The sequence below is a fragment of the Ranitomeya variabilis genome, chromosome 6 (genome assembly GCF_051348905.1).
Source record: "Ranitomeya variabilis isolate aRanVar5 chromosome 6, aRanVar5.hap1, whole genome shotgun sequence".
Taxonomy (NCBI): domain Eukaryota; kingdom Metazoa; phylum Chordata; class Amphibia; order Anura; family Dendrobatidae; genus Ranitomeya; species Ranitomeya variabilis.
This window is the reverse complement of record NC_135237.1, coordinates 326,367,513-326,395,208: the sequence shown is the minus strand read 5'-3', so window position 1 is coordinate 326,395,208 and position 27,696 is coordinate 326,367,513. Positions and strand designations below refer to the sequence as shown.

The 27,696-nt window shown below is 44.6% G+C and overlaps 1 protein-coding gene and 1 long non-coding RNA gene across 3 annotated transcripts in view; both read left to right on the top strand.

The window, feature by feature from the left end:
• Nucleotides 1-27,696, top strand: part of DUSP22 (dual specificity phosphatase 22) — an 85,023-nt gene that overhangs the window by 11,530 nt on the left and 45,797 nt on the right. The window contains exon 2 of one of the 2 annotated variants that reach the window (XM_077269782.1): nt 9,099-9,132. The exons of the other annotated variant lie outside the window; for it this stretch is intronic. Within the exon in view, the coding sequence (XP_077125897.1) occupies nt 9,099-9,132 (34 nt within the window). The remainder of the gene's footprint in view (nt 1-9,098; nt 9,133-27,696) is intronic. 2 annotated transcript variants of the gene reach the window in all.
• Nucleotides 20,367-22,906, top strand: LOC143781141 (uncharacterized). Its single transcript, XR_013216586.1, has 3 exons — nt 20,367-20,660; nt 20,784-20,894; nt 21,341-22,906. It is a non-coding gene; the product is annotated as an uncharacterized LOC143781141 (long non-coding RNA).

Genomic DNA, 27,696 nt, shown 5'->3' with positions numbered 1-27,696 from the left:
CTGGAGACCTAGAACTTCAACGAGGTACAATGGCCCTTGTTCTCATAGAAAAAAAAGAGGATACCTTGTCCAGGATGCATCCTTTTTTGTGAATCCTCTGGCCATTGTGCCTAGTTGAAGATTTATGTTTCCTAATGAATCTCTGGGGGGACGCGTCTAGACAGGACGGGGACCTCAGTATGGACAGACTGAAGCTTTGCTGATGGTGATATTAGTCTTCATCGATAAAGAGAGGGTTACAAGGAACTGCAAAATAAGTACTGTACCTTCTTCATTATTGTGCATCATAGATTCATTTTTTCATATCTTTTTAGGGCAATATTTAGGGTTTTCAGGGACAGTCGTCGCTGAGTGGGGGCACCGTTTTGAATTTTAGGGAGCCAGCCTACACGACAAGGTAGAGGGTAGAATTTTTTAGGGGCATATTTAGACTTCAGAGGCATCTATTGTACTATATATATTTTTTCCTTCAATGTCCAAAATCCCCTTGTGCCATTTGTGTTTATTTTATTTTGAATAAGGAACTTAGTCCATTATATTGGAATTTACTGACCAATATTTATGGACAGTTTTACTTCCTTTTACTCTTCATTGGAGTTTGTCACTTAATGAATAATTCTGTATATATATTTTACTTCCACCTCCATTGTCCAGGATGGCTGAAGGTCCGTTAACTCCCCTCATATTCCATTTTAAACGCACGCATCCCACCCCATAATTACAATACGCCCCCTTAGCCCCTTGTTTCCTGCATTTTTTAATTAACCCTTTATTAACTCTTTCCAAACCTAGGCCCCAGCCTTATCAAGTTGAGGATCTGCTATACATACAAGCTTCATTTAGGAAAATGCTACAAACAAATTGCATCAAAATCACAGATAAATAACCTTTCTACTAAGTGGAAAAAAATACTTGTAATTGAAATTTATTGCAGAAGTGCCCAATATACAGTAAATGCATATATAGCAACAAGTTTGGTAGACAGTAAAGGGGCGTCTGTAAGGGGCACGTGCTTCGCCACACTGCAGTTGGAGTTCCATGGGTGGCTTTTCAGGATATTGTTAGAGTTGAGTATTTTTAGTAGCATTCGTTTTTGTTGTACTATAGAGTAAGTGGTGATCTGGACACTTGGGCTATTTTTATATTCTGTATATTCTTGAAGTCACTTAACACCTCCAGTGACAAATGAAGTGAGGTCAGAACTGAACAAGGGTCAAGCTTTTCTGAGCAATTGTATGTAGATTAATATTCCAATGGTTCAGGATATTTTACACTTTTATAGGCATTCGGGTCTATGCACACGTTCTGGTTTTGTCATAAAATTTGAAGAAATTTCCTAGTGGCGGCAAAGTGAATGAGATTCCTGTAGTCCCATGTACACTTTGCTTATTTTTTTTCTTGCATATTTAGACCTGCAGCATGTCAAAGTGTGCTTATTGCAGATTTCACCCATATTAATGAATGGGAAAAGCTCATGCAAAAAAAAAGCCTTAAAAAAACTCATGGATTTTATGTTGCGTTATTCCTGCCAACCCATCAGTATTTTCAGCAGGTTTTTCTGCTGCAAATACTGAGCGTGTGCACATAGCCTTAGTATATGCCAATTTTGGTAATACAAAATATCTTTATGTTCATAATAGTTGGCTTTATTATTCCAGCTTTGTGTCATTGCACTAGCAATAGGCACTGTTTATTGCATCATATGGTGGGTTTGGGACACACTGCAACACTACAATTGGTACCTATGTATGTAGCTTCAAAGGGCATATAGTTGTCTTACAAGAGGCAGGCTGGTATACATTCAGAAAAAGCACTTCCAAGTCGTTCAGAAATACATGGTTCCCTCATTTACATACTAGTGGAATAATTGCTCATACTAACAAGATTTCAGATTTTATACTCGATCCTGTAAAACCTGAACTTTGGTTGCTTATGGGCCACTCATCCTGTTTTATCAGCAAACATTTCTTCAAGATCTTAAAGGGCTTCTCTGGGAACAGAAAAAAATTAAAATGTCTTATAATTTCTTAAAAACCATTAATTAGCAAATAACACTTTTTTTTTTTCCCTTCGGGAGATAATCATATTATAGGAAAATGTACCCATCTTATTACACTGACGGAAGCCTATCCTAAAATTTTATTAGGAAAGGTGGTTGGAAGCTCTGTCCCTTCCTTTGTGTAGGAAGATTTGCTCCCAGTGGATATTCTTATCTAATACTAGAAATACCCAGGGGTGATAAGATGGTAAGAGGCTGCTCACACTGCTGTCCATCCTGACTTTCTGATATAATACTGGAGATACCAGGGGTGCTAAGCTAACAAAATTCTGTTTAAGCTGCTTATTCTGACCCCGTAACTAAGCTGCAAGTGTAGGCTGTTGAGACACCATTTCTAGGCTGCTTCTTTCAACACACATAGAATGATGTCCTCATCTTCAACTGTAGAAGGTACCTATGAAGATTCCACAGGAAGGTTCATATTCCAGCTGAATTCTTGTAGATATGCACACAAAATACTTTTCTGACCAGAGCTGCAAACACATGGGCTTCTAAGATGGCTGATAGTGATGAGCGAGTGTGCTCGTTACTAGAGATTTCCCAGCATGCCCGGATGATCTCCGAGTATTTTGGACTTGCTCGTAGATTTTGTGTCATCGCAGCTGCATGATTTGCAGCTGTTAGACAACTTGAACACGTGCAGGGATTGCCTGTTTGTTAGGCAATCACCTCATGTATTCAGGCTGTCCAGCAGCCACAAATCATGCAGATGCGGCGACACAAACATAATCTACAAGCACATCCAAACTACTCAGAGATCACCTGAGCATGCTCGGAAATCTCAAGTAACGAGCACACTCGCTCATCACTACTGATAGACAGTAATGAGGAAGAAGGGAGGGGTTACTGACATCAGAGCTGCATCAGAGTCACAGGGAGAGAGACAGGAGAAACTTCTAAAGAGACCAAACCATATTGCATAGCAACGAAACGGCACAATATAACACAATGATAATGCAATACTGTATGTATGATTCCCAGATCATGGGACATAACAATGCTGACCACTCTGACATAATACTGGAAATATCAGGAGTGCTCGGGTAAGACAAGTGTCTGCTCACACTGCTTTCCACCTTGTCTTTTTCATCTAATACTGGAGATACCGGGGTGCTGAAGAAAGAGGTTTCTCACTGCTGTCCACCCTGACTTTCTGATCTAATACTGGAGATACCTGCAGTGCAGAGGTAATAAGAGGCTGCTCACACTGCTGTCCACCCTGTTTTTTTAGTGTAATACTGGAGATACCAGGTGTGTTGAGGTAATAAGGGACTGCTCACACTGCTGTTCATCCTGTCTTTCCCATCTAATACTCGAGATACCAGGTGTGCCTAGGTAATAAGAAGCTGCTCACACTGCTGTCCACCCTGTCTTTCCCATCTAATACTGGAGATATCAGGCGTGCTGAGGTAATAAGGGGCTGCTCACACTGCTGTCCACCCTGTTTTTCTTAGTCTAATACTGGAGATACCAGGTGTGTTGAGGTAATAAGGGGCTGCTCACACTGCTGTCCATCCTGTCTTTCCCATCTAATACTGGAGATACCAGGTGTGCCTAGGTAATAAGGGGCTGCTCACACTGCTGTCCACCCTGTTTTTCCCATCTAATACTGGAGATACCAGGTGTGCCTAGGTAATAAGGGGCTGCTCACACTGCTGTCCACCCTGTTTTTTTTAGTGTAATACTGGAGATACCAGGTGTGTTGAGGTAATAAGGGGCTGCTCACACTGCTGTCCACCCTGTTTTTTTTTAGTGTAATACTGGAGATACCAGGTGTGTTGAGGTAATAAGAAGCTGCTCACACTGCTGTCCATCCTGTCTTTCCCATCTAATACTGGAGATACCAGGTGTGTTGAGGTAATAAGGGGCTGCTCACACTGCTGTTCACCCTGTCTTAGGCCGGTTTCACACGTCAGTAGCTCCGGTACGTGAGGTGACAGTTTCCTCACGTACCGGAGACACTGACACACGTAGACCCATAAAAATCAATGCATCTGTGCAGATGTCATTGATTTTTTGCGGACCGTGTCTCCGTGTGCCAAACACGGAGACATGTCAGTGTTCGTGGGAGCGCACGTTTTACACGGACCCAATAGAGTCAATGGGTCCGCGTAAAACACGGACCTCACACGGACATTCTCCGTCTGGGGTCCGTGTGCGTGCCGGAGACAGCGCTACAGTAAGCGCTGTCCCCCCCACATGGTGCTGAAGCCGCGATTCATATCTTCCCTGTAGCAGCGTTTGCTATAGAGAAAATATGAAGAATAGTGTTAAAAATAAAGATCTATGTGTCCGCCGCCCCCCCACCCCCTGTGCGCCCCCCCGCTGGTCAGAAAATACTTACCCGCTCCCTGGCTCCTTCCTGGTCTGGCCGCGCCTCCTACTGTATGCGGTCACGTGGGGCCGATCATTTACAATCATGAATAGTCGGCTCTGCCCCTATGGGAGGTGGAGCCACATATTCATGACTGTAAATGATCGGCCCCACGTGACCGCATGCAGGAGAAGCCGCGGCCAGACCAGGAAGGAGCGACAGCCGACGGGGGACCCGGGTAAGTATTTTCTGACCAGCGGGGGGGCGCACAGGGGGTGGGGGGGCGGCGGACACATGGATCTTTATTTTTAACACTATTCTTCATATTTTCTCTGCAGCAAACGCTACTGCAGAGAGGATATGAATCGCAGCTTCAGCACCATGCAGAGTGGGTACCACACGCTCCGTGTGGTACCCACTCGCCATACGGGCGGCACACGTGTGCCGCAAGTATGGCCTCCGTGAGTTCCCAGGCACACGGACACGGATAACTCCGGTACCGATTTATTCCGGTACCGGAATTATCTGGACGTGTGGGACAGCCCTAACTCAAGCAGGGTGAGCAGCTGCTGTGACCCAGAAATGGCCTATGTCCTGTACTCTCTAACTATCTCCAGGTCACAGCAGTGGAGCTTCCAACTGCACATGCTCACAGGCACTTTTAACCTTCTAGTACAGGTTTCTTTCAGTGCAACAAGGCAGCTGCGATTTAATGTACAACAGTGATTACCTTTTGACAAAACAAGTGTGGTTTACTAATTAAGTGTCTTTAGGACTTTACGCATACTACAAGTTCATTTTTTTAATCTGTATTTTTTTTTTTTTCCTGTTCCTGGAGAACCCCTTTAATCACATGCACTGACGTGCCATACAAACACTACACAGACACTCTGTATTAACAAGCCGTATAAGGACTAAAATGTGTACGGTAGCAATTTGATATCTTTTGGAGCTCAGGAGAAATACTTGCTCACTATAAAGCCAGATAACTTGAAAGGTTGTAGTAAATCTAATATATGAAGTGCCTAAACCCGTGAAATCAGACTGGGCTTTTTTATATAATTCTTTGCTGACGGACTGTGTTCTGCATGTTTTTGTTCTGAAAATAGCATTCTCGGTCTCACCCCGCAGTTAATCATATTTAGAAGCATTACTCCCTTGTATGTTGATCTGGTTGTGAAGATATGGAATCGTTGCTATGGCTGGAGGAAGTGTGTCCAGCCTTGGTGGATACTCATTTATTTATAATCTGGTACTTCATCCCAGACAGAAGGAAGCATTTATCATTTTTCTTGTTCTGCAGGTTTTGCTTGTTACTTTTCAGCGTCATTAGATTATGCAGTAGGCAGCAAGAATTTTAAGCTTTATGACCATTCGTATTACAAAATACCCCCACTGTAGGGTTGTCCACTTTCAGGAAAGTGGGCTGCAAACTTTGTAAAATACATAAGATAACAAATTCAGCAGGTACGCGGCCTCCCTGGGTCCAGCATCGGCTACATGCCACAGAAACGATCATGGCACCAGTGCTAACCACTGAGCCACCGTGCTATCCATGATGTGAATTCAAAAGATGACTGGATGACCGCAGGGTTGAGCTGCAATACCAGGCACAGGCATATGTATGGGAACCATGGCTCAGTAAGGTCCCCATGCACATTAGCCAAACTACCAATTTAAGAAAGCCCAACAGTTTTGAGTAGAGATGGGTCTCCTGATGGAAAGATCAGGCATGCTGATCCTTTCAGCCTATTTTGTTTTCAGGGAAGATGAGCTGCTGCCTGAGGTGTCTGGCAGCCCCTTTCGCCTGATTGGAAATTCATGCATGCTCTGCTGAATTGAGCGTGCATGTGTTCGGAGTCACACGAGCGCATAACACGGCTGAGTGCTATGTGATAAAACATCGCATAGCACTCTGCCCAGTGTTATTCTATGAGGCTGCTCAGATCTGCGATTATTTTCACATGCTGGTTCGGCATAAGAGAACAATTGCAGATTGGCAGCGAAACTCGGCTCACTCACACCCATACAAGTCTGTGGGTGCAAGTGCAACATCGGACTGCACTCGGATGTCACCCCAGTGCAGTCCGATATACGCCAAGACAGGCAATGGAGGAGGTTGAGAAATTACTTCCATCATCTTCTCTGCACCTGTGCTGCGATCTATTCACCATGTGAGAGGATTGGCGCACAGTAGCATAACTCTCGGATCACACTCGCATCAGAGCTGGAGCCAAGGGTCATTGGCATATCGCACCGGATGCCATGCGCTGGTGTGATTCCAGCCTAAGGCTAGGTTCACATTGCGTTAGGGCAATCTGTTAAGCGCATAGCGCTAGCGGATTGCGCTAACGCAATGTTTCTTTAGGGTTCGCGTTCATCGTTCCCGCTAGCGCAGATCCCCGATCTGCGGTAGCGAGGACCGGACCTCGGACGCACTTCGGACGCTGCAAGCAGCGTCCGAGGTCTGTCACAAAAGAACGGCACATCGCTAGCGCGTGCCGAAAATGGCATGCGCTAGCGATGCGCTACAGAGACAAATCACATTGCTGTCAATGGGTGCGCTAACGGACCCGTTGCACGGCGTTAATTGCGACAATTTCGCCGTGCAACGCAGTCCGTTAGCGTTAACCCATTAACGCAATGTGAACCTAGCCTAAGGCCGGGGTCACACTTATGAGAAACTCGCACGAGTCTCGCGTCTCAATACCCAGCATTGGCGCCGGCACTCGGGACCGGAGTGTGCGACTGCATGTATTTCTATGCAGCCGAGCGCTCCGAAATAAGTGGAGGCGGCAGTGCCGGGTATTGAGACGCGAGACTCGTGCGAGTTTCTTGCAAGTGTGACCCCGGCCTAAGAGTAATTGTTGCAGTTTCAGTTTATTAAAAGATATATTGCACCATTAGTCCTGATCATTGAGGTCCCAGCAGTCAAAGGCTCACTAAAATCTACATAATGCAATTTCCTGTAAATTAATTAATTTTATTTATTCTCCATTCTTGCTATGTTCACACCTTGCGTTTTTTTCTGCAGGCAAAACCTGCTCTCTTGACAGGTAGAAACTCGCCTCTAAAAAGCAGGTTTTGCTTAGTTTTTGCTGCCTTTTTGTCAGGGTACAATTTTTTTTTTTTTAGTGCATAAAAAAATCTTATTCTATTTCATAAGGTTTTGACACCAAAAAGTCATTAAAAGCCGATACCTGCGTTTTTGGAGCTGAAAACCCCCTAAAGAAATGCTGAAAGAAGTGACGTGCTCCATTCTGCAAAACCCAAGGTTTTGCACAAAATACTGAGCACAAATAAACCAAGCTGTGTGCATGAGATTTCTGAAATCTCATAGACTTTGCTGGTACTGTGAAACGCAGCTAAATATCTGCATAAAAAACTGCGGAAAAAAACGCAACGTGTGAACATAGCCTGTAGTCCAATGCTGCATTTAAAATTGCTAGTTTTAGCTTTCAAATCCCATAACCCCACTGGTTCCATTGTCTTTATATCGTGTCCTGATGATTTGCATTCATGGTCCTCTTCCGACAAGCCTACAACCTGCAGTAACCACCGATGTACCAAACCGCTGCACGACCAGCTCTATCCTCACCTACTGTATTCTCACCCATCCCTTGTAGATTGTGAGCCTTCGCGGGCAGGGTCCTCACTCCTCCTGTACCAGTTGTGACTTGTATTGTTTAAGATTATTGTACTTTTTTTTTATGTATACCCCTCCTTACATGTAAAGCGCCATGGAATTGGCGCTAGAACAATAAAAAAAATAAAATAATAATAATAATAATAATAATAATGGTCTCTAAACTAATAAGTGAAGGGGAAAAAAATGACTGCGTCACATATAACTTCAGCGGTTTGCAGACTGTCTTGTATAGGGTTTCTCACAACAACAAGCTGAATTATGAATATTGCTCCGGACTATGATACAGGCGTAATGTCAAGTACAATGAAGTAGCTACAACCTTGATAAATATTTCTTAATTTTTCCAGTTCTGTAGTGTAGACTTGTGTCTGACTTCTAAATAGGCCTTGCTCTCATTCTTTTATGTGCCGTATTTGTGTATCTTTCCATTCTGCCTTTATGTGCTGTTTTAGAATTTCACAATGAAAAATTACTGGCCTACTTTACTTTCCTGTATGATTTCATTTAAGGCTTCTTTTACACTTGCCATGCTTTTGTGCCCCCAATAGATTTCTATGGGGCCGCAAAAATTCGTTGGAGCGCCGTATGGCCATGAGGGCCGTATTTACGGCCGTGAAAAAATATCGAGCCTGCTCGATATTTTTCACGGCTTATGGACACGGCCTCCATTGAAAATCAATGGGGCCGCAAAAACAACGGAAGCTTGTTTTTGCCGTGCAGCGTGTTGACCGTATTTGCGGACCGCCTTTTTTTTTTTTCCCCCCCCTACTTTTCCCTACTATTCGAAACAAGAAAAACTGAGATCCGCAAGATTTTTGCGGCCTGTTTTTGCAGAAGACCATGAAATTTAAGGTAATATGGCCAGCAAAAAAGGCTGACTTTTCAGAGTTTCTTAAATGATAAAACATACTGTCTGATTTAGCGCTAATCTTATCTCTGATGCCTCTGAAGGATATTGTGATCCAGCGAGACATGTCATTTTTAATTGTATGATAATCCATGCATATTACATCTTATTTTCAAGTCATGTAATTTTTCCTTGGTGTACTGGATTAATTTGTGTTTATTCTCTACAGATTCTTCCAGGGTTATTCATTGGTAATTTTAAAGGTATGTAAATATTTATTATCTATTATCGTGTGTGTAGTATATATCCATTCCTAAATATTTTAGAGGACCTCACTCCAGTTTTTGAATATAATATTCTAGACACACAGTGGGTTAGTTCAGATAAACCAGTGTTTTTTTTTTTATTGCAGCACTGGAGTGGTGCTATTAATGTAAGAGCCCTGCACCTGATATTATACTTACCACCTGCTGTCTTCAGCTCTTCCCAGCGCCACTCCGGTCCTGCGCTACCATCGTGTGACCGTAGCTTCTGACCGACTGGAAGTCAGAGTAAATGGTCACTAGCCCAACCAGACTCTCATAGACTTGCATTGAAATGTGACGTCTGGCTCGCTCCTGCAACTACTGGAGACCAGACGGAGTGACACCGATAAAAATCTCGCCCTCCCTCTGTTGGTGTCCCTCAAGGCTCTGTCCTGGGACCCCTTCTCTTCTCAATCTATACCCTTGGCCTTGGACAACTCCTAAAGTCCTATGGATTCCAGTGCCACCTATATGCTGATGACACTCTGATCTACCTCTCTGGCCCAGATGTCACCTCTCTGCTGTCCAGAATCCCAGAGTGTCTATCAGCCATATCCTCTTTCTCCTCCTCTTGCTTCCTCAAGTTCAATGTGCACAAATTTAAACGGGTCACCGATGTGTTGGCATGACAACGAGAGGTCTCCAGCAGACCAATATAGTTGTCATAGCCGGATTGCTATTAGTGCCGCCCGGTAGTCGGCAGCACTCGTAGCAAGTGAGCATTTCTGCTACATACAGGCAATCTGATCATCGCCTGTATGTAGCAGAGCCGATCAAAGTAGTGCAGTTTCTAGTCTCCCATGGAGGCTATTGAAGCATGCCCAAAGTAGAAAAAAATGTTTTAAAAAATATTTAAAAATATATAAAAGTTCAAATCACCCCATTCAAAATAAAACAATAAAAAAAAATTCAAAGATACCTGTATTTGGTATCGCCACGTTCAGAATCGCCCAATCTATCAATAAAAAAAGAACCCGATCGTTATACAGCGTAATGGGGGGAAAAAAGGAAAAAAACTCCAGAATTACGTTTTCTTGGTCGTTGCAACATTGCATTAAAATGCAGTAACGGGGGATCAAAAGATCGTATCTGCACCAAAGTGGTATCAATAAAAACGTCCGCTCGGTGCCCAAAAAATAAACCCTCACACAACCCGAGATTCTGAAAAAATAGACATGTTATGGGTATTGGAAAATGATGCAATTTTTTTTTTTTTTTTATAAACTTCGGAATTTTTTTTCACCACTTAAATAAAAAAGAACCTAGACATGTTTGGTGTCTATGAACTCCTAATGACCTGGGGAATCGTATTTGTAGGTCAGTTTTAGCATTTGGTGAACATGGTAAAAAAAAACAACAAAAACCAGTGGGATTGCACTTTTTTTGCAATTTCACCGCACTTGGATTTTTTCCCCTGTTTTCCAGTACACTATATGTTAAAACCAATGGTATCTTTCAAAAGTACAACTAGTCCCGCAAAAAACAAGGCCATTTTGATAGAAAAATAAAAAGTTATGGCTCTGGGAAGAAGGGGAACAAAAAACAAAAATGCAAAAACAAAAATACCTCTAGTCGTTGAGTTAAAGGGAATCCGTCAGCAGTTTTTTGCTATGTAATCTGAGAGCAGCATGCTGTAGGTGTAGAGGCCTTGATTCTAGTAATGTGGCACTTACTGGGCTCTGTTTCTGTCTTAATATAATGAGTGTATTGTATAACCATGCCCCACGGCTGATTAGCATATTTTTGTTTTTGATGTACATTGTACCCTGAAAGCTCCCAGTGGTGTGGAAGGGGATAGACAAGGCTCAGCAGTCTGAGTTCTGCTGGATCTGCAGTAGAGAGAACAGTGATTCCATTAAAATGATAGCATGCAGACCGGAAAGTGACACATCACTGGAACTAGGGTCTCATCCACTACATCATGCTGCTCTCAGATTATATAGCAAAAACCTGCTGAAAGATTCTTTTTTTTTTTCTATTTTTAATAAATATTTAAATAAGGTAAATATGATGATGAAAGGGAAGGATAGGGGCAATAAGGAGTAGAGGAAAGGAAAAGGGCTTATAGGAGGGAGGGAGGTAAGATGGGAAATGAATGGAAAAATAAGGGAGAACTCTGTTTCAAAAAAATGAGGAATCCAGCTCAACGAGGTAGTGAAAAAACCTTTTCTTTAAGAATGTGCTCGGTGGAGGATAAAAACATTAGCAATAACAAAAAGTAAAATGCGATATGGTCACCCGAAACGCGTTGATATCGCATTTTTACTTTTTGTTATTGCTGATGTTTTTATCCTCCACCGAGCACATTCTTTAAGTGAATAAAGAATAGGTTTTTGATGTTTTTTTCATTGCCGGCGTTGTTTTTGTTTTTTTGTCACTTGAAGTAAAGCTAATGGAAAGTTGCTTCTGTGAAGGAAAAAAAGTAATTTCCTGATTGCAGATATATTGGGGTATATTCCCACGGTCAGTAAACGCTGCGGGTTGGATGCTGCGTACATCTGCAGCATCCAACCTGCAGCGTCCAGCTGTTACAGCATCGTGTATGGGATTTCAAGAAACCCCATACCCCACTGTATGTGCACCAGTGCCTGTGATTCACCCGCCAGAGACGGACATGCGGCGCGTCTTTCCAGACTGCAGCATGTCAATTTATATAGTGGAGACGCTCTGTTTCCGCTGTGTAAATTACTCATACACAGGAAGTGGAGGAAAGCACAGAGAGGTCCCCTCCTTTTTAATAAATAATAATTTAAACAAAAAAATAGCGTGGGGTCCCCATATATTTGTTAACCAGCCAGAGTAATGCAGACTACTGAGACTGGTATTTCAGGCTGGTAAGCATCCAATATCCATGAACCTTTCAGCCTGATAATACCAGGCCGCAGCAGTCTGCTTACCTTGGATGGTTAGCAAAAAGTGGGTTCCCCTCCAAAAAAAACAGTGTGGGGTCCTCCTATTTTTGTTAATCAGCCAAGTAAAAAGCAGACAGCTGCAGCCTGGTATTTTCAGGCTGGTGAAGCCCATGGATTTTGGTCCTCACCCGCCTAAAAATAGCAGCCCGCAGCTGCCCCACAGCTGGCACATCCAAAGATGCGCATATTGTGGCACTTTACCCAGCTCTTCCCACTTGGCCTGTAGCGGTGGCAAGTGGGGTAATACAGGTCCTTCTCAAAAAATTTGCATATAGTGTTAAATTTCATTATTTACCATAATGTAATGATTACAATTAAACTTTCATATATTATAGATTCATTATCCACCAACTGAAATTTGTCAGGTCTTTTATTGTTTTAATACTGATGATTTTGGCATACAACTCCTGAAAACCCAAAAAACCTGTCTCAATAAATTAGCATATTTCACCCGTCCAATCAAATAAAAGTGTTTTTTAATAACAAACAAAAAAACCATCAAATAATAATGTTCAGTTATGCACTCAATACTTGGTCGGGAATCCTTTGGCAGAAATGACTGCTTCAATGCGGCGTGGCATGGAGGCAATCAGCCTGTGACACTGCTGAGATGTTATGGAGGCCCAGGATGCTTCAATAGCGGCCTTAAGCTCATCCAGAGTGTTGGGTCTTGCGTCTCTCAACTTTCTCTTCACAATATCCCACAGATTCTCTATGGGGTTCAGGTCAGGAGAGTTGGCAGGCCAATTGAGCACAGTAATACCATGGTCAGTAAACCATTTACCAGTGGTTTTGGCACTGTGAGCAGGTGCCAGGTCGTGCTGAAAAATGAAATCTTCATCTCCATAAAGCATTTCAGCCGATGGAAGCATGAAGTGCTCCAAAATCTCCTGATAGCTAGCTGCATTGACCCTGCCCTTGATGAAACACAGTGGACCAACACCAGCAGCTGACATGGCACCCCACACCATCACTGACTGTGGGTACTTGACACTGGACTTCAGGCATTTTGGCATTTCCTTCTCCCCAGTCTTCCTCCAGACTCTGGCACCTTGATTTCCGAATGACATGCAAAATTTGCTTTCATCAGAAAAAAGTACTTGGGACCACTTAGCAACAGTCCAGTGCTGCTTCTCTGTAGCCCAGGTCAGGCGCTTCTGCCTCTGTTTATGGTTCAAAAGTGGCTTTACCTGGGGAATGCGGCACCTGTAGCCCATTTCCTGCACACCAGACTCAGTCCACTGCTTCCTCAGGTTCCCCAAGGTCTGGAATCGGTCCTTCTCCACAATCTTCCTGTGGCAGCGTTTTCTGCCACATTGTTTCCTTCCAACAGACTTACCATTGAGGTGCCTTGATACAGCACTCTGGGAACAGCCTATTTGTTGAGAAATTTCTTTCTGGGTCTTGCCCTCTTGCTTGAGGGTGTCAATGATGGCCTTCTTGACATCTGTCAGGTCGCTAGTCTTACCCATGATGGGGGTTTTGAGTAATGAACCAGGCAGGGAGTTTTTAAAAGCCTCAGGTATCTTTTGCATGTGTTTAGAGTTAATTAGTTGATTCAGAAGATTAGGGTAATAGGTCGTTTAGAGAACCTTTTCTTGATATGCTAATTTATTGAGACAGGTTTTTTGGGTTTTCAGGAGTTGTATGCCAAAATCATCAGTATTAAAACAATAAAAGACCTGACAAATTTCAGTTGGTGGATAATGAATCTATAATATATGAAAGTTTAATTGTAATCATTACATTATGGTAAATAATGACATTTAACACTATATGCTAATTTTTTGAGAAGGACCTGTATTTGTGGGGTTGATGTCACCTGTGTATTGTCAGGTGACATCAAGCCTACGGCTTAGTAATGGAGTAGCTTCTATAAGACACTTATCCGTTACTAATCCTATAGTTGTATGGTCAATAAAGACAAAGCCTGAATAAAATCCTTTACTAATCTTAATTTACCATACTTACTGCACCGCCCAATCCCCGACGCCGTCGATCTCCTGCAAAAAAAAATAAAGTAATAAACCACCATATAATACTCCTTGTCCGCTGTAGTCCATTTACCGACTTTCCCACAACTAGTCCAGCTCTGTTACATCTGGATGCCTTTGGCTGAATGGTGGCATGATACCACCATCCAGCCTGACATCCAGACACGGCAGAGCTTGTAGATGACCACCGGAGATAACTCGGTCTCCGCCGGTCACCTGCACTGCAGTTCTCACGGTCAGCTGACCGTGAGAACTTTGCTAGTGACCAGAGATAACCCAGGCGGTCATGTGCATGGCAATTCTCGCGATCAGCTGATCTCTTGGCGAGAATTGCAGTGGACGTGAACTTCCGGCTGTGGTGCAAGGTAAGAGATTATGTAAATTAGTACACATGCGTAGTAAGCGGCGTTTCCGTACTTACTATGCATGTGTCTATAAAGATAATGTGGTTTTACCGCATGTAATAATAGTCTATGGGCAATTTACGCTGCGATGACTGAGCGTCTCCGCATCGTAAATAGACATGATGCGGTATGGAAAGACGCGCCGCATGTCCGATAACGCAGGGAGCCTCGGGCGTCTCTAAACGTATAGTGGAGATGGGATTTCTTGAAATCCCATCCACTATGCTGTAACATCTGGCCGCTGCGGGTTTGACGCTGCGACTGTACGCAGCATCAAACCCGCAGTGTTTACTGACCGTGGAAACATACGCTTGGGGCAATTCCAGAAAATATGGAGAAGACTACCTTGCTGACCAGTTTCTCCAACATGGAGGTGAAAGGTCTGAATTTATGTGGGCTCACCTAGTTGGGGTATAATACCATCTAACAAACATTGTATTAAAAGATTCTTTTACCCTTCGCCATGACAGCACCCACTGGAGAGATAGCGATCCGTCCCAAGGAACAGGAAAACCTACAGAGAAATAAAAGGGGCGGTCCCCCTCTCCTCCTCAGTTTAGGTTTTCCTGTTCCCAGGGGACAGGATCTCTGGACTCTCCGAAGAACTACAGATCCATTCCTGGGCCAGGGCATCCCGCCTGTGCGGTCTCTGCGGGAACGGCAGGGGATGCGGTCCAGAAGCAGCGTCGAGGGAGACTCCGTTAGACGGCTCCCCCCTCGTCTGTCCGGCATGTGGGATGGCTGGGAGGAACTGCCGGTCTCATGGACAACGCTGCGAGTGTGCGGTCTGGGGAGAGGCTCCGGACACCGGCCGATATACAAAGGTCCGTGATCCGTGGCACAGCAGCAGCGACAGCCAGTACACCGCTCCATAGCGCGGGCCGAGGTAAGATCGCAGCCGCGCATGCGCAGAGCAGTGTAAAAATCCCCATACTCGCCTGGAAGTGTTTGGTAGCACTTCCGGGTCACTCACACAGCGGTGAGGGAAAGCGCGGTTTCGCGCATGCGCAGTACACCGCTGAAGGAAAAAAAAAAAATCCGGATTTCTGCCTATAAAAGGGGGATGGTTGCGAGCGCACAGGCGATGCAACATGTCATCCCCAGGCAAGACGGTGGACCCAGCAGGTGAATTATCCAGCAGGAGGTCCTCGGACGCAAGTCGTAGGAGTGATGCCGTGGATTCAAGATCCAGAATGGCGTCTCTGCCATCTGATCGGGTCTTCCCTGACCCCTCAATTCCTTTCTATAGGAAGACCTTCAGAAGAAGACCATTTGGCAGAAGGAGGCAAAATGAAAGGCCATCGCGGTGGGGTAGGTTAAAACAATTCTTTCCTCAATGGGAAAAGATAACATCAAATTCCTGGATTCTAAACATCATTAGAGAAGGAATTAAGATAGAATTCCTCCAAATTCCCCCAGGAATCCTTCATTATAACAACCCTCAGCTCACCTATACAACAGAAGGCTCTTGAGCTTGAGATCCAAACTCTCATACATAAAAATGTCTTAGTAAGCGTACCAAAGGAACAAGAGGGTAGTGGGTTCTACTCTCCTTTATTTTTAACCCCTTCATGACCCAGCCTATTTTGGCCTTAATGACCTTGCCATTTTTTGCAATTCTGACCAGTGTCCCTTTATGAGGTAATAACTCAGGAACGCTTCAACGGATCCTTGCGGTTCTGAGATTGTTTTTTCGTGACATATTGGGCTTCATGTTAGTGGTAAATTTAGGTCGATAATTTCTGAGTTTATTTGTGAAAAAAACGGAAATTTGGCGAAAAATTTGAAAATTTTGCAATTTTCACATTTTGAATTTTTATTCTGTTAAACCAGAGAGTTATGTGACACAAAATAGTTAATAAATAACATTTCCCACATGTCTACTTTACATCAGCACAATTTTGGAAACAAATTTTTTTTTTTGCTAGGAAGTTATAAGGGTTAAAATTTGACCAGTGATTTCTCATTTTTACAACAAAATTTACAAAACCATTTTTTTTAGGGACCACCTCACATTTGAAGTCAGTTTGAGGGTTCTATATGGCTGAAAATACCCAAAAGTGACACCATTCTAAAAACTGCACCCCTCAAGGTGCTCAAAACCACATTCAAGAAGTTTATTAACCCTTCAGGTGTTTCACAGCAGCAGAAGCAACATGGAGGGGAAAAATTAACATTTTAACTTTTTAGTCACAAAAATGATCTTTTCGCAACAATTTTTTTATTTTCCCAAGGGTAAAATGAGAAACTGGACCACGAATGTTGTTGTCCAATTTGTCCTGAGTACGCTGATACCTCATATGTGGGGGTAAACCACTGTTTGGGCGCACGGCAGGGTTCGGAAGGGAAGGAGCGCCATTTGACTTTTTGAATGAAAAATTGGCTCCAATCTTTAGCGGACACCATGTCGCGTTTGGAGAGCCCCCGTGTGCCTAAACATTAGAGCTCCCCCACAAGTGACCCCATTTTGGAAACTAGACCCCCCAAGGAACTTATCTAGAAGCATAGTGAGCACTTTAAACCCCCAGGTGCTTCACAAATTAATCCGTAAAATGAAAAAGTACTTTTTTTTCACACAAAATTTCTTTTAGCCTTAATTTTTTCATTTTCACATGGGCAACAGGATAAAATGGATCCTAAAATTGGTTGGGCAATTTCTCCTGAGTACGCCAATACCTCATATGTGGGGGTAAACTACTGTTTGGGCACATGGTAAGGCTCGGAAGGGAAGGAGCGCCATTTGACTTTTTGAATGAAAAATTATCTCCATAGTTAGCGGACACCATGTCAGGTTTGGAGAGGCCCTGTGTGCCTAAACATTGGAGCTCCCCCACAAGTGACCCCATTTTGGAAACTAGACCCCCCAAGAAACTAATCTAGACGCATAGTGAGCACTTAAAACCCCCAGGTGCTTCACAGAAGTTTATAACGCAGAGCCATGAAAATAAAAAAATTATTTTTCTTTCCTCAAAAATGATTTTTAGCCCGGAGTTTTTTATTTTCCCAAGGATAATAGGAGAAATTGGACCCCAAATGTTGTTGTCCAGTTTGTCCTGAGTACGATGATACCCCATATGTGGGGGTAAACCACTGTTTGGGCGCACGGCAGGGCTCGGAAGGGAAGGCACGCCATTTGGCTTTTTGAATGGAAAATTAGCTTCAATCATTAGCGGACACCATGTCGCGTTTGGAGAGCCCCTGTGTGCCTAAACATTGGAGCTCCCGCACAAGTGACCCCATTTTGGAAACTAGACCTCCCAAGGAACTAATCTAGATGTGTGGTGAGCACTTTCAACCCCCAAGTGCTTCACATAAGTTTATAACGTAGAGCCATGAAAATAAAAAATAATTGTTCTTTCCTCAAAAATTATGTTCTAGCAAGTAATTTTTTATTTTTGCAAGGGTAACAGGAGAAATTGGACCCCAATAGTTGTTGCCCAGTTTGTCCTGAGTACGCTGGTACCCCATATGTGGGGGTAAACCACTGTTTGGGCGCACGTCGGGGCTTGGAAGGGAGGGCGCACCATTTGACTTTTTGAACGCAAGATTGGCTGGAATCAATGGTGGCGCCATGTTGCGTTTGGAGACCCCTGATGTGCCTAAACAGTGGAAACCCCTCAATTCTAACTTCAACACTAACCCCAACACACCCCTAATCCTAATCCCAACTGTAGCCATAACCCTAATCACAACCCTAACCCCAACACACCCCTAACCACAACCCTAACCCCAACACACCCGTAACCCTAAATCCAACCCTAATCCTAACCCTAATCCCAACCCTACCCACAACTGTAACCCCAACACAACCCTAACCCTATCCTTAACCCTAACCACAAGCCTAATCTTAACCCTATTTCCAACCCTAGCCCTAATTCCAACCCGAAGGGTACCGTCTCACATAACGATTTACCAACGATCACGACCAGCGATACGACCTGGCCGTGATCATTGGAAAGTCGTTGTGTGGTCACTGGGGAGCTGTCACACAGACCGCTCTCCAGCGACCAACGATGCCAAGGTCCCGGGTAACCAGGGTAAACATCGGGTTACTAAGCGCAGGGCCGCGCTTAGTAACCCGATGTTTACCGTGGTTACCAGCGTAAAAGTAAAAAAAAACAAAAACGTACATACTCACATTTCGGTGTCCTTCAGGTCCCTTGCCGTCTGCTTCCCGCTCTGACTGAGTGCCGCCGTACAGTGAGAGCAGAGCGCAGCGGTGATGTCACTGCTGTGCTGTGCTCTCACTTTCCGGCCGGCAGACAGAGCGGGAAGCAGACTGCAAGGGACCTGAAGGACACCGAAATGTGAGTATGTACGGTTTTTTTTTTTTTTACTTTTACGCTGGTAACCACGGTAAACATCGGGTTACTAAGCGCGGCCCTGCGCTTAGTAACCCGATGTTTACCCTGGTTACAAGCGAACGCATCGCTGGATCGCTGTCACAACGATCCAGCGATGACAGCAGGAGATCCAGCGACGAAAGAAAGTTCCAAACGATCTGCTACGACGTACGATTCTCAGCAGGGTCCCTGATCGCTGCTGCGTGTCAGACACAGCGATATTGTATGGATATCGCTGGAACGTCACGGATCGTACCGTCGTAGCGATCAAAGTGCCACTGTGAGACGGTACCCTAACTCTAATTCCAACCCTAAGGCTATGTGCCCACGTTGCGGATTCGTGTGAGATTTTTCCGCACGATTTTTTAAAAATCTGCAGCTAAAAGGCACTGCGTTTTACCTGCAGATTTCCAGTGTTTTTTTGTGCGGATTTCACCTGCGGATTCCTATTGAGGAACAGGTGTAAAACGCTGCGGAATCCGCACAAAAAATTGACATGCTGCAGAAAATACAACGCAGCGTTTCTGCACGGAATTTTCCGCACCATGGGCACAGTGGATTTGGTTTTCCATAGGTGTACATGGTACTGTAAACCTGATGGAAAACTGCAACGAATTCGCAGCGGCCAATCCGCTGCGGATCCGCAGCCAAATCCGCACATGCCATAACCCTACCCCTACCCGTAACCCTAACCCTAACCCTACCCCTAGTTCTAACCCTACCCCTAGTTCTAACCCTAACCCTAGTGGAAAACGAAGAAAAAAAAAATAAAAATATTTTCTTTATTTTATTATTGTCCCTACCTATGGGGGTGATAAAGGGGGGGGGGGGGGTATTTATTATTTTTTTTTATTTTGATCGCTGTGATAGAACCTACCACAGCGATCAAAATGTACTTGTAAGGAATCTGCCGGCTGGCAGATTCGGCGGGCGCACTGAGCATGCGCCCGCCATTTTCCAAGATGGCGGCGCCCAGCGAGGAGACGTACGGACACCGGGAGGATCGGTAAGTATGAAGGGGTGGTGGGGGGTGGATTGGAGCACAGGGGGGGTGATCGGACCACAGGGGGGGTTTATTCAAACAAGGAGGGAGCGGGCAGGAGGACGGGGGAGCCGGCAGGCGGACGGAGGGGACCGGACCCCATAACGGAGCACTGGGGAGGCGATCGGTGGGTGTGGGGGGGGGACATATTAGGTTTTCCAGCCATGGCCGATGTTATTGCAGCATCGGCCATGGCTGGATTGTAATATTTCACCAGTTTTTTAGGTGAAATATTACAAATCGCTCTGATTGGCAGTTTCACTTTCAACAGCCAATCAGAGCGATCGTAGCCACGGGGGGGGTGAAGCCACCCCCCCTGGGCTGAAGCACCACTCCCCCTGTCTCTGCAGATCGGGTAAAATGGGAGTTAACCCCTTCACCCGATCTGCAGGGACGCGATCCCTCCATGACGCATACGCTGCGTCATAGGTCGCATTGGCACCGACTTTCATGACGCAGCGTATGCGTCAAAGGTCGTGAAGGGGTTAATCTCTAAACCCGATGGTTCTTTCCGTACAATTATAAATCTTAAAAGACTTAATACGTTTATTAAAAATTATACGTTTAAGATGGAATCCATTAGATCAGCCATTAAGCTCCTTTATCCAAATTGTAAAATGGGGGGTATTGATTTAAAAGATGCTTACTACCATCTCCCTATTCATGACAGATATCAAAGATACCTCAGAGTTGCAGTAAAACTCGAAGGGGAGATTCATCATTTCCAGTATCCCGCCATGCCCTTTGGTCTCTCCACGGCACCAAGAATCTTCACCAAAGTAATGTTAGAGGTGATGGCCTACCTCCGTCAAAAAGACACTTTAATCATCCCCTATTTGGATGATTTTTTAGTAGTAGGAAATTCGTCCTTTCAGTGTGCTCAATGCTTAGCTGACACTGTCTCATCTTTACAGGATATAGGCTGGATCATCAACTTCGAAAAGTCCAGACTTATTCCACTATCCCTCCAAACATTTCTAGGGTTCCATCTAGATTCTACAAAACAAAGATGTCTGCTCCCTCAGGTAAAAATATCTCTAATAGTGGGAAAAGTAGCTACTGCCATTCAAAAACCCTGAATGTCCCTGAGGGAAGGGATGTCCTTATTAGGATCCCTTTCATCCTGTACTCCAGCCGTCCAGTGGGCACAACTCCATACCTGAACATTACAACACCAAATTCTTCGGGAACAGAAAAAATTTCTTGGCCACCTCGAATCAAAAATAACATTATCACAGGAGGTCCTAGCTTCCCTATCCTGGTGGCTAGATACTAAACATTTAAGGGGGGTGTGCCTTGGGTAATAACACCATCCCACACCTTGACTACTGATGCTAGTCCCCATGGGTGGGGCGCACATATGGGAGATAGTTTCTGCCAGGGAATATGGAATGAAGAAGAGATCCTATATTCATCAAATCTAAAAGAACTGAATGCAGTAAACTATGCACTGCGTCAATTTCTCCCACAGCTTCGAGGAAATCACGTCAGTCTGTTCAGACAACACTACGACAGTGGCCTACTTAAACAAACAAGGAGGTAATCGATCGGACGCTCTGATGTCTTCCGCAGAGAACATCCTGATCTTGGCCGAAAAACATCTGTTGTCTCTCTCTGCCATCCACATCAAAGGAGAGAGCAATCAACAGGCAGATTTTCTAAGTCGACACGCTCTGCATCAAGGAGAATGGTGTCTGAATCCTCGCATTTTTTACAAGATAACATTACTATGGGGCCGGCCCCAGATAGACCTATTTGCGACAAAACAAAACCGACAAGTACAAAAATTTGCATCCCGGTCCCGTGCAGATCACCCAGACATTCTAGATGCTCTTCAGATACCTTGGCATTTCAGTCTGGCATGTGCTTTCCCCCCGATAATTCTGCTTCCCCAAATCATACGGAAGATCAGAGAGGATCAGGCCAAAATAATATTGATAGCACCATTTTGGCCCAAGAGACCATGGTTCTCGTGCCTGCAATCCATGTCAGTGACGGATCCATGGGTCCTTCCCTCAATCCCAGACCTGCTATTTCAGGGACCTTCCTTCCACCCCCAAGTGGACAGTCTCCACTTGACGGCCTGGAATTTGAAAGGCAGATATTAAATTCCAGAGGTTTTTCAAAAGGTCTAATTGACACACTCCTGCTTAGCAGGAAACCATCTACTACAAAGATCCATACTAAAATATGGAAAAAGTTTCTTCAGTTCCATACAAGTTCAAACCCCTCAGAAGTTCCAATTAAACCTATCTTAGAATTTCTACAAAAAGGGAAAGAGTTAGGTCTGTCGGTTAATACTCTAAAAGTCCAGGTGTCCGCTCTGGGTGCCCTCTATGGTCATAATATTGCTGGTAATAAATGGGTGTCCCGTTTCATCATGGCCTGTGAACGAGTTACTCCTGTCCACATACCTAGAGTAGCTCCTTGGGATCTAAACTTAGTCCTAGACTCTTTAACAGAACCTCCGTTTGAGCCTATAGATACAGCGTCTCTAAAACACCTATCGTTAAAAACTGCCTTCTTAGTGGCACTAACATCGGCTAGAAGAAGTCGGCGACATTCAGGCCCTATCAATAGATCCACCTTTCCTTCTAACATTTCAGGACAGACTAATATTAAAACCAGACCGCTTATACCTTCCTAAGGTAGCAGGAAAATTCCACAGGTCACAAGAGATACACCTTCCCACTTTCTTTAAAGACCCCTCTACTCCTGAAGAACAAAAATTTCACACTCTAGATGTCAGGAGAATAGTTTTGCAATATATTGAAAAAACTAGTAGTTGGAGGCAGAGTAGGGCTCTGTTCATATCCTTCCAGGGCAAAAAGAAGGGGTATGGAGTCACAAGAGCCACATTATCCCGGTGGATGAGACGCTATCCGGTTGGCCTACTCCATAAAAAATGAAGAACCTCCGGAAGGCATCAAAGCACATTCCACCAGAGCCATGGCTTCTTCCTGGACCGAAAAAGGGAACGTTCCAATTGAGGACATATGTAAGGCTGCAACATGGTTGGCTCCTTCTACTTTCTATAATCACTACAGGCTTGATCTGTCATCAAATTCTGACCTACACTTTGGCAGGACTATCCTCAGCACGGTGGTCCCACCCTAGGTGTTGGTCTCTGGAAATCTCTCCAGTGGGTGCTGTCATGGCGAAGGGTAAATAGCCGGATTACTTACCGGTAATGCTCTTTTAATGAGTCCATGACAGCACCCAGTCACATCCCTCCCTAATAAATTAAAAGCAATTGAATTACTTCTATGAAGTTTATAACCTTATGATATATCGTAAATATTTGACTAATACTGGCGGTCCTCCGGGTACTCTGAAAATTAAAGGGAACCTGTCACCCCGTTTTTTGAAGATGAGCTAAAAATAGCGTTAAATAGGGGCAGAGCTGGGCGTTACACTAGTGTCTTTGTGTGCCTTTATTACCCACCTATGCTGCCGAAATACCTTTGTAAAGTCGCCGTTTTCTGCTGTCACTCACGCTGGTCTGGTCCTATGGGCGTGGTGACAGCGCTGTTTCTCCCCCAGAATCCTGCTCATCATTACGTTGGTGGCGTAGTGGTGTGCGCATGTCCAAAAGGCTAATCCACTGCCCAGGTGATGAAAAACAGCGCGATCTTTGCTATTCAGCCGTTTACCGGTGGGCGCGGCCATCTTTCCTGTGGCCGCACGTGCGCAGATGGAGCGCTCTGCTGCCCGGGGCTTCAGGAAAATGGCCGCGGGATTGCGGGATGCAATGTACTATATTAAAAACAAACACCAGAAAGACGCAAATACATTTCAGTGCAGAAAGATGAGAACTGATGTCTCCTAATTCTTTGCAGGCCAATAAAATTCCTTTGGCTTGTCGCATGCTGTACTGGCCTGATCTGTGTAATTTTCTTAATACATTTAGACAGGTCCACATTGGAATATTTGTGGTCTGACATTCCTTTTGATTGCTTTGCTTTATATTTCTAATATATTTTTGGCTGCCAAAAGACCAGCTATACTCCATACGTGAAGACAGACCAGGATGCAGTAGTAGTTAGCAGACCTGTTCCTCTTGTAGCATTGAGCCCAGGAGTGTAATGTAAATTTAGTTGTTAATTCCACCTATCATCTGCTGATTAAAGTCTGATCGTGCATCTGGAAGATTCGTCTTCCCGTATACATTTTCTCCTGGCACGAGTAACATCTCATTAGACATTACGTAAGGCTCCTGGCTATATGACTAGCATCGTGAAGATTCGACTTCTTTGCTTTCACCCTGCTCTGTGTGTTATAACGGCAGCAGAGCTATGTTGTTAATCTTCCTAATGGATACCATTTCTGACCCTGTGCAGTGACGTTACTGCTCTAATAATAATTTGTATGCTGCTCTCACTGCTTGGTTTAGGAAAACTGTAGGAACTCCAACAATGAAGCACTATTATGTATCGTAGTTAAAATATGTAGAAATGTTACATGATTATTTGGGAGACAGCGGTTTCACCCCACTCCACCGTAAGCATGCCACCACAACCCTGGAACAAGGAATTAGTGATGTTACAATCCAATATTAATGTTGCTACATTAGATGATGGTTCACTTGTTTTAAGGAGGTTGCCCACTACTTTATCATTGATGACCTATCCTAAGGATAGGTCAATGTCTGATCAGTCAGGGTCTGACACCCGGGACCTCAGCCGATCAGCTGTTCTCAATGTCGGCGGTGGCTGCCAGCCAGAAATGCTCACTTGCAGAGCTGCTATGTCTTCTGATAGTGGCCGTGGCTGGGTACTGCACATCTACTTCCTATTCAAATCATTAGAATGCAGATGTGCAGTAGTCAGCCTCGGCCACTATCAGAAGAGGATATGCAGTAGCCAGCCTCGGCCACTATCAGAAGAGGATGTGCAGTAGCCAGCCTCGGCCACTATCAGAAGAGGATATGCAGTAGTCAGCCTCGGCCACTATCAGAAGAGGATGTGCAGTAGCCAGCCTTGGCCACTATCAGAAGAGGATGTGTAGTACCCAGCCTCGGCCACTATCAGAAGAGGATGTGTAGTACCCAGCCTCGGCCACTATCAGAAGAGGATGTGCAGTAGCCAGCCCCGGCCACTATCAGAAGAGGATGTGCAGTAGCCAGCCTCGGCCACTATCAGAAGAGGATATGCAGTAGCCAGCCTCGGCCACTATCAGAAGAGGATGTGTAGTACCCAGCCTCGGCCACTATCAGAAGAGGATATGCAGTAGCCAGCCTCGGCCACTATCAGAAGAGGATGTGTAGTACCCAGCCTCGGCCACTATCAGAAGAGGATGTGCAGTAGCCAGCCTCGGCCACTATCAGAAGAGGATGTGCAGTACCCAGCCTCGGCCACTATCAGAAGAGGATATGCAGTAGCCAGCCTCGGCCACTATCAGAAGAGGATGTGTAGTACCCAGCCTCGGCCACTATCAGAAGAGGATATGCAGTAGTCAGCCTCGGCCACTATCAGAAGAGGATGTGCAGTAGCCAGCCTCGGCCACTATCAGAAGAGGATGTGCAGTAGCCAGCCTCGGCCACTATCAGAAGAGGATGTGCAGTAGCCAGCCTCGGCCACTATCAGAAGAGGATGTGTAGTACCCAGCCTCGGCCACTATCAGAAGAGGATATGCAGTAGTCAGCCTCGGCCACTATCAGAAGAGGATGTGCAGTAGCCAGCCTCGGCCACTATCAGAAGAGGATGTGCAGTAGCCAGCCTCTGCCACTATCAGAAGAGGATGTGCAGTAGCCAGCCTCGGCCACTATCAGAAGAGGATGTGCAGTAGCCAGCCTCGGCCACTATCAGAAGAGGATGTGCAGTAGCCAGCCTCGGCCACTATCAGAAGAGGATGTGCAGTAGCCAGCCTCGGCCACTATCAAAAGAGGATGTGCAGTACCCATCCTATCCAAGCATATTAATGGAGAGTTGAGTGGAAGGAAAAAGTGTTGTAGAAAAAGGTGCACAAGCAACCGGGATAACCACAGCCTTGAAGGGATTGTTAAAAAAAGACCATTCAAAAATTTGAGGGCGATTCACAGGGAGTGGACTGCTGCTGGAGTCATTGCTTCAAGAGCCACCAAACACAGACATATCCAGGACATGGGCTACAAGTGTCGCATTCCTTGTGTCAAGCCAATCATGACCAATAGACAAAGCCAGAAGCGTCTTACCTGGGCCAAGGAAAAAAAGAACTGGACTGTTGCTCAGTCTTCTAATGTGTTGTTTTCAGATGAAAGTAAATTTTGCATTTCATTTGGAAATCAAGCTCCCATAGTCTGGAGGAAGAGTGGAGAGGCCACAATTCAAGCTGCTTGAGGTCTAGTGTGAAGTTTCCACAATCAGTGATGGTTTGGGGAGCCATGTCATCTGGTGGTGTAGGTCCACGGTGTTTTATCAAGACCAAAGTCCGCGCAGTCTTCTGCCAGGAAATTTTAAAGCACTTCATACTTTCCTCTGCCGACAAGCTTTTTGTAGATGGAAATGTCCTTCTCCTGCAGGACTTGGCACCTGTCCACACTGCCAAAAGTACCAATACTTGGTTTACAAGCAACAGTATCACTGCACTTGATTGGCCAGCAAACGCGCCTGACCTTAACCCTATGGAGAATCTATGGCATTTTGTCAAGAGGAAGATGAGACACCAGACCCAACAATGCAGACGAGCAGAAGGCTGCTATGAAAGCAACCTGGGTTTCCATAACACGTCAGCAGTGCCACAGGCTGATCGCCTCCATTCCATGCCGCATTGATGCAGTAATTGATGCAAAAGGAGCCCCAACCAAGTATTGAGTGCATTTACTGAACATACATTCCAGTAGGCCAACATTTTGGATTTTAAAAATTTTCAAGCTGGTGTTATAAAGTATTCTAATTTACTGAGATAATGACTTTTAGGTTTTCATTGGCTGTAAGCCATAATCATCAACATTAACAAATAAATACTTGAAATAGATCACACTGTAACGACTCTATATAATGTTTCACTTTTTGTGTTGAAGAACTGAAATAAATTAACTTTTTGATGATATTGTAATTTTGTTAGAAGCACCTGTAGTTTGTTACAGTGGTCACATGAATATACAGCATAGCATCTTTTCCTGCAGTGATGACATAAAATGCCGTATATGTAAACATCACCATGGAGGCTAATAGTTGGCTACTGAGGTCACATGAATATATATGCATGTAGAAAAGCCGCGGAGACACCATCACGTGTTTCTCAATGCAAGCAATGAAAGCCAGGTCTTTCACCGGGAAGGAACAACCACGGGAAGGGCAGCATCCAATAAAGGAAAACCACCTATGCCAAAACATGGTATCCATCCACAGACAGCTGTTTCGGGGTATTTGCCCCTCATCAGTGTGGAGTAGGAAACTGGAGCAGTGCCTAGTGAAAAGGCTATAAACATAAGGATGAATGACCTCTGGGAGATCAAAACATCCAACACCGCGGAGACACCATCACGTGTTTCTCAACGCAGTGATCCAGAACACTGCCCCCATCCCCCTTAAGGGACATTTATAACATGAATATATATATGGCATCTCATTGTGTCAGCAAAGTACACAAATATAATCATTACATTGCAACCCCTTTTAGCAATGCTGATTGCACTGTCTTATGTCGGTCTTCCAATTTTGCCAAAATAGAAATTCCAGCTGCATTCCATGTATAAAAAATTCCGGGCAGAATGCTATCTATTTAATAAGAGATATGTCTCTTTTGGGCTAACTAGGTCATTTCTGTATCCTGAGTCCCAATTTTAGAATATCCTGCTTGAGTTTTAGACCTACATCAATTCAGAATTCAAAAATATTTCATGGT